At 39.5% G+C, this 7,745-nt stretch overlaps 1 protein-coding gene and 1 pseudogene across 1 annotated transcript; one reads left to right on the plus strand and one right to left on the minus strand.

Moving 5' to 3' along the window:
• Positions 1-93: 93 nt before the first annotated feature.
• On the minus strand, positions 94-1,819 carry LOC125480473. Its single transcript, XM_048591364.1, has 2 exons — positions 1,798-1,819; positions 94-701 (listed from the first exon to the last, which is right to left on the minus strand). The coding sequence occupies exons 1-2, from the start codon at positions 1,817-1,819 to the stop codon at positions 94-96; spliced, it is 630 nt and encodes a 209-aa protein (XP_048447321.1).
• Positions 1,820-4,210: 2,391 nt separating this feature from the next.
• Positions 4,211-7,461, plus strand: LOC103961301 (annotated as a pseudogene).
• Positions 7,462-7,745: the final 284 nt, after the last annotated feature.

Raw genomic sequence — 7,745 nt, forward strand, 5'->3', positions numbered from 1 at the left:
AATACACTAAATAAAATTACATAAACTCATCAAATAAACTTAAAAAACACACTAAATAAACTAAGAACTTTATTGTTCCACCACAAGCTCCTTTTAATTATCTTGACCTTGTTGCAATCCCCACTGGTGCTCAATCAAGTCACCTTGACGGGTACAGTGCCAGTATGGCTCTTGCAATGAAGTATACCGCTCAGCGATCAATTGATTGTAACGCCCATCCAGTTCGAATGGCTCGTGTTGCACGAGATCTTCAGTGTCATTATGAGCACAATAGATAGGTGTTTTTGAGTTGTTCATTGTGTCCGGCTTGTATTCGTCGATGATATCATAATCATACTCATCTTCCACAATCATGTTATGGAGAATGATACACGTCATCATGGTGGATCGAAGTGCCTTGACATCAAACATTCTGGCAGTTGACCTGACAATCGCCCAACGAACTTGCAGGATACCAAAACAACGCTCCACATCCTTCCTACACCGCTTTTGACATTTTGCAAAGTGTTTTTCTTTTTCACTTTGTGGATGTGGGACTGTTTTGACAAACGTTGTCCACCTTGGGTAAATGCCGTTTGCAAGGTAATACGGCCCGTCGTATGTATGGCCATTGACTGAATATATGACTCTAAGTGCTTTTCCTTGCAGCACTTCGTGGAAGACTGGAGATTGGGCAATGACATTTAGGTCATTCTGAGCTCCTGGAACACCAAAAATTGCATGCCAAATTCATGTATCAAATGAAGTCATCGCTTCCAAAATGATACTTTTGGCTCCTTTTCTGTTGCCATACGCTCCTTGCCACGTACTTGGACAGTTTTTCCAAGTCCAGTGCATGCAGTCGATGCTTCCAATCATGTCAATGAAGTCTCGCATCTCACCCTTCCTTAACAGCCTTCACAGGTCCCTTTCCGTGGGGTTCCGAAGATACTCCTTGGTATAGAGGGCTTCGATTGCAGAGCAAAACTACATCAAGGATTCCAGAACAGTTGATTTTCCCATCCTTGTTATCTCATCCATCAAATCTGTGAGTGTGCTTGCGCATGCGGGCCCCTCCTCTGATTTCTTGTCGGCGAAGCGCGCCCAGTTGCTCGTGCTTCCCACATGCCTGGCGCAAAAAAAATATATTCAAACGGCATGTGACGTCACGCTGACGTTAGCATGACGTCACATAGGCGGGGCCTTGGCTCAGCACGTTCTGGGCTGGCCTATGGGACGGCTTGGGCTGGAGTGATTTGGCTGGGGGCTGGCCTGTTTTGGGTGTTGGGTGCCGGGCAATCCACTCCCGGGCAGTTGGAACTCAAATGTGCTGCTGCAGCATCAATAGATTTGCCACGGATGCTCTACTGTATATTAGCTAGCCATTGTTGTTTAGAGATCTTAGGTTCACATAAACAGAATGTCTACTTGTGTTATACTGCAACTTTAGTGTTTATCGCCGGAGTTAACTTGAGAGTTCCGAGTTGAAGGTTATTGTCATTTAAGTGCCTTCCTGTCCACTTTTTAACAAGATTCATAGGGTTAACTTTAGTGTTTATCTTCACTGTTTAACCTCGTGGTGGTGGGACGATTAATAAAATAAAAGACCTTAATTGCTAACTTTAGCATTTGGAAGATGTTGACTATTGTTTTTTTTTTCTTTCCCATTGTTTATAGGACCTAGAATCTGTTGTATTTTTGATAGGACCAAGGCACTGTTAACTTTAGCCTTGGAAGATACTGTTAACTCCTCAACTATTGAATGCAATAAGCCTGGAGTGGGTCTAATAAATTGCCCAGAGGTTCACAAATGATTACCTATCGACTTGTTTTCTACCATCTCATTTTGTATTGTGTTACAATGTTCTATTTTTGTGAAACTTTGTACTCATTTGATTTGGGTAACAGCGGTATCGAGATCACTGAAGCTCTGCGACTGCAGATGGAAGTTCAGAAGCGACTGCATGAACGGCTTGATGTATTAATTTGTTCATTGGAAAAGGATTTTTCTTTCTAATTAGCCAACTGGTTGAGTTATCCTCATAAATATATTCTGAAGGTTTTGTTTATCTTTAGCTGTTACTGCTGAGAAAGGTTGTGACAAACATTTATAGCCCTGTTGCACTTTTTTGGCATTGGTTAAATCTGGAACCTCAAATTTATGTGTTCTTAAACTGTGGTCTACATTTCCGGGTTCTATTCATCTGTTTTTACTTTTGTTGGTTTAATCCTCCTGGGTTTCTGTTTTGCCAATTTTATGTGGTACCACCCATAACTTTCCTCTTTGTGCAGATTCAAAGAAATCTGCAGTTACGAATAGAAGAACAAGGGAAGTATCTTCAAATGATGTTTGAGAAGCAATGCAAGTCAGGCATTGACACGCTGAACCCATCATCATCCAATTTGGACGACCCCTCTGCTCAGCCTTCAGATGCAACGCAAGTTTGTCTTGACAAAAGTGAACCGGAGTCTTCCAAGTTGGAGCAAGGCGAGACTCAAACTGATCCAGTTGAAGCCAACTCCACATCATCAGGTGGTTCACAGGAACCGGAAGGGAAGAAGAAGGCACCTGAAACGGAGACTGTTCCCCAGAATCCCGAGCCAGATGTTGTTGTAGCCAGTTCCCAACCTCCAAAGCGTGCCAAAATCAAAGAATAGGTCTCATCTGTTAAATCAGTATTAGACTACTAATCCTTCCTGATTTATAGGTGGTCTAAAATTTTAAGATTGGCTTGTTTGCCTTTTGAAAGATCTGTGATTTTAAGATGGGCACTGAATAATTATTGCGAATGCAGTTTTTTTCTGTGCAATTGATAATTTATAGCTAATTATTAGCCAAGTTTTGATCCAAATGCAACTTTTTAGATTTCCTGTTAATAAAGATTTCTTATTTGGACAAATTTCCTAGCCTCTAGAAAAGGGCTTTTTTTTTTTCGAAAATTCTCAATGAAATTGAAAACATTGTAGCGATGGTTACTCAACTAAAAATGCATGATCATTGGTCCTTCAACTCATCAAAACGTGTATCTATGATCTCTTTTTGTCAATTCTGTTAAAACTTTTGTCAAAATGTGTCCCGTGCAATGCACGTTACGTTGAATCAAGAGACAAATATGAAAAATTAAATGAGAAAATTGTAGAAATGGTTCCTCAACTTTAACCAAATTAGAGAAATAGTCTCTCAACTTTAACCCAAGTGGAGCAATGGTCCCTCTACTTCAATCCAATTGTAGCAATATGATTCTTCAAACATTACTTGTTTTGACATATTTTGATACAAGTTCTGATGAAATTGACGAAAAGGACCATAACTGCACGTTTTATGGAGTTAAGGGACCAATGACCATGAATTTTCAATTGAGAGACCATTACTTTAATTCTCTTGTAATAATTATTGTAGGTGCCCCATTTTTGAAGAAGAAAATCCCGCGACTTAACTGTTGTTGTACTCGACTGTTATTTCACTATAAGAAGGTGCTCTATGATATTTTAAGTGTTTTTTTTACTGTTAAAGAGTGCCACTATAGTTTGCATACAAACATAAAAACCTAGAGTAATATGATTGAGAAAACAATGTACACTGGCACTTCTAAAAGGCTAATATACATCTCAACCCTTCAGATTTGAGGTGATTTTTAAAATAAGCTATGAAGTTTTTTTTTTTTTCTTTTTTCATTTTATGCCATATGGTATTGAAATTGTGTCAATATATAGTTGGATTGGTCGTTTGATCTTCCACTAAATTGATGATATGATGAGCGTGAAATCCTTATATAAGAGTATGTAAGCCAACAATTTAAAGAAGGATTAGACATTCAAAGAACCTCATGATCCATTTGAAAATCACCTCAAATTTGGAGTGTAAATTGTAGTTAGTTCCATTCTAAACTATTTCGAACTTGAATCACGTCCATACGCTTATATTTAGTTAGAACATAGATAGCTTGATGAGTTTTATGGGTGCATGTATAATTTGTTGTTTATATATCAAATTTTTTTTTAGTTAAAGCATTTTCCAAACGAACAAAAAAGCAAAAACCAAACATTTTCTCCTAAAAAACACACTAGACTCAAACATACGACTTCACAACTCAATAGGTACTAGGTACACAACTCTCTCACACTTTCTCTTTACACCCCAACATTTCATTATAAGACCCCCTCCTTCCCTCCTCTCTCTCTCACCATCTCTGGCATCCCAAACACCTCCACTGTCATGGCCTCGAACACCATGACCACCGGCTTGTTCACCCATTCTCACACCCGAATTGTGCATGGCACTCAAGAGTTATGCATAATAGATAGTTTGTTATATCCTTTTTCTTTTACTGAAACTTCGTCCATGAGATTTGAACTCACTCTCGAGACTGCCAGTAAGAGCATATGGTCGGTCAATGGCAATGTATAGCTTAAGTAAAATGTTAATGACTTGCTAGGATTAGTATTAAGTAGTTAAGAAATCACTGTGGAAACTGGTATGCAGTACCCGGCTCCGAGAAGGCAGTCAGTGTCATCAAAGAAGTGTCTAGTGTAAGAGAATCGATAGAATTTCATATTTCAAAGATGTAACAAAATAGTATACGGTTTATATAATATCGGAAATTTTGTGATACAACTCCAAATCTGGTAAGAGGTGGTTAATTTGGGAATAATACCGATATGTGTGGCCATGGAGATCCTAAACGGCAATGGAGATATTGGTGAGTTTGTTTTTGCAGGAAAATGGAGATAATAAACGACAATGCATAGTATCACAACGATCAAGGCTTGAAAGATGATTTGCTGTAAGTTGCTTTTGTGCTTGATCTGTTTCCTTTTTTCTTCTCAACTGATGTAGCAGTGCCAATTTTATTCGAATCTGGACTTTTCGCAGTTTGGTCGAATCCCAGGAACCACTCTGGCGAAATGTACCTATCTCATCAAGCAAACTCATCCCTTACTGCTTAGTCATTGTCCTCCGGCTTGTATTTCTAGCCTTGTTCTTCCGATTTAGAAATCCTAACTCCGGCGTATAATGCTTATCTCTTGTGGCTCACATCTGTAATTTGTGAGATATGGTTTGCGTTTTCCTGGATGCTTGAACAGTTTGCCAAATGGAACCCAATCAACCGCGAAACCTAGTTAGACCGCCTGCCCATAAGGTTCGAGCACGAGGGTGAGCCTAACACATTGCCCCCAGTTGATGTCTATGTGACTACAGTGGACCCTGTCAAGGAGCCTCCAATCATTACAGCAAACACAGTTCTATCTATCTTAGCTGTTGACTACCCTGTTGACAAGATCTGCTGTTATGTCTTGGATGATGGTGCTTCAATGCTCCTTTTCGATGCACTGTCAGAGACCGCTGAGTTCGCAAGAAGATGGGTGCGATTTTGCAAAAAGCATAATATTGAGCCTAGGGCCCCGGAGTTCTATTTCTCCCAGAAGATTGATTACTTGAAAGACAAGGTACATCCAAACTTCGTAAAGGAGCGCAGCGCCATGACGGTCAGCTCAAAGATAATAGGATAAATTTGACATTAATTTATGTCTTCTTTAATTCTGATGCAAACACTTTGGAAACAATTAAATGAGGTCTTAAGAATATATATATTTTTTAATTTTGTGTGTGAAACTGCAGAGAGAGTATGAAGAATTCCAAGTGAGGATTGATGCATTGATCTCGAAGGCTTAGAAGCAACCGAAGAAGGTTGGGTGACGCAGGATGGAACCATACCATGGCCTGGGAACAACAGTCGTGATCATCCGGCAATGATCCAGGTTTAGCGTTAAAAATCGCATTTTAACTGGGTTTTAGGCTTTATTAGTTTCTAAAGATAAAGAGGGTAAGTCACTGTTTTCATGGTCTGCTGTGAACATTTTGCTTGATTTGCAGGTTTATATAGGAAGTGGTAGTGGTGCACAAGATGTAGACAGTGAGGAACTGCCTCGTCTTGTGTATGTCTCACGTGAGAAACGTCCTGGTTATCAACATCAAAAGAAAGCTGGTGCCATGAATGCTTTGGTGAGCTAATGTTGATTTAATTTGTGTACTAAGTTTAAGATAAATGTTGTATGGGATCAACAGGTTCGAATGTCTGCAGTGCTTACTTATGTACCTTGTTTGGATGGATATTTAATATTGGGCTTAGCGAGGATGAAGGCCCAAGAACACAAAAAGCAAAGAGAAGGATGGGCTCGGGCAAATCAATAGCCTAGGAAGAATTAAAAACCATTTTTGCAAGAATAGGTAGTAAGCCTATGATAGAAGAAGTGATGGGTGACAGAGGGCAGTTCATCCCAGCAAAATGTACATTTTAAGGGCATGGATAAGTAAATAAGTGGTGACTCACTATCCTCCAAGGGCCATCACAAGAAGGCAAAGCTTGGATAGTCGGGCTAAGAGGTTTATAAAAGCAGCAAGGGACACCAAAGACAAGGAAACTCAACCAATCAATCAAAAGACATCTCACTTTGCGCTCATACAAGCAAGAATCCAGAAAGCCTTAATTTGTCCATATTCTGTTATTTTAGTCGTAGATTCACCATAGAAAGCCATCTTTTGTCAAGTTTTAGAAGCTCTGCTACTTTTTTAGTATTGTAGTATCAAATCCCTTTAAGCGAACCTGCTTTACTTTTCATTCTCCAAAGATTACAACCCTTGTAAAACAAAGAGAAATGGCTGCAAGAAGTTGAACCTTACCCGACAAGGTTATAATCTTGCCCGAGTCTCTTTTGTTTGTGCTTATATAAAGTAGATTTGTTGTTTAATGTATCTTCATTTGAATTTTAAACCATTTTCAACTAGCTTTCGCTCAAGGTTATGGTTAATATGGCTAAGATAACCAACCATGCTTCTTAGTGTTAAACTGTAAACAAAGAAATGGTTGAAGGCGCCCTGAACTCTCTTTATTTGGGCATATAATATCATGAGTAAAAGTCCTTGTACAAGACAAGAAAATAACTTTATACAGACTTAACCCATCTATGACAATCCAGTAAGATTAAGAAGTCTAAGTAACTTGTGGTGCAAGTAACCAACCCAGTTCATAACTAAGAAAGAACAGTCTGTTATACAAAGATAACAGTGGCACGCTCAGATCCATGTTAGTTTTGATTGAGAGCCTCAAGGCCCCACAAAGGCACCATTCAAATTAACAACAAACTCATATTGCATCACACCAAGCAGCAAACCTTGCCCAATAGGCAAGAATCCCCGAAAGTTGTGCAAGGGACAGATCTAGCCCGAACAAACCTTTCATGTTGAATCTGGACTGTGACCGCTACATCAATAACAGCAAGGCTATAAGAGAAGCTATGTGCTTCCTAATGGATCCACAGCTTGTAAAAGAGCTCTGCTATGTCCAATTTCCTCAAAGGTTCGATGGCATTGATCATCACGATAGCTATGCTAATCGAAATCTTGTGTTCTTTGATGTAAGTTCTTTGATGGTTCCGCTATATCTTGTGTTCTTTGATGTAAGTTCTGCTATGCCTCCTTAAAGTCTTAACCGGAGTTGACACCGCCTTCAGAGTGACATCAAAAGCGGCCAAGGATGTTGAGTTTCGGGAACTCCACCTCTTCAAATGGACTTCTCTTCTCATACCACCAACTACCCTCCTTATCTTGAACATGGTGGGAGTTTTTGCTGGAGTTTCTAGTGCCATTAAAAATGGCTACTACTCTTGGGGTCCTTTGTGTGGCAAGCTGTTTTTCTCCTTCTTGGTCATTGTTCATCTTCATCCTTTCCTCAAGGGTTTGATGGGAAAATGCTGCAAGGATTAGA

Source organism: the organism of the source record quoted next, unplaced genomic scaffold, assembly GCF_019419815.1.
Source record: "Pyrus x bretschneideri cultivar Hongxiangsu unplaced genomic scaffold, Pyrus_bretschneideri_v1 Contig10, whole genome shotgun sequence".
In the NCBI taxonomy this organism is placed as follows: Eukaryota; Viridiplantae; Streptophyta; class Magnoliopsida; order Rosales; family Rosaceae; genus Pyrus; species Pyrus x bretschneideri.

Bases quoted from the DNA above. Each gene is read 5' to 3' on its own strand.
- LOC125480473 (XM_048591364.1), bottom strand. From the start codon at position 1,819: ATGGTAGAAAACAAGTCGATAG. The intron at 702-1,797 runs GTAATCATTTGT...TTGGTGTTCCAG, and splicing joins GGTAGAAAACAAGTCGATAG to GAGCTCAGAATGACCTAAAT.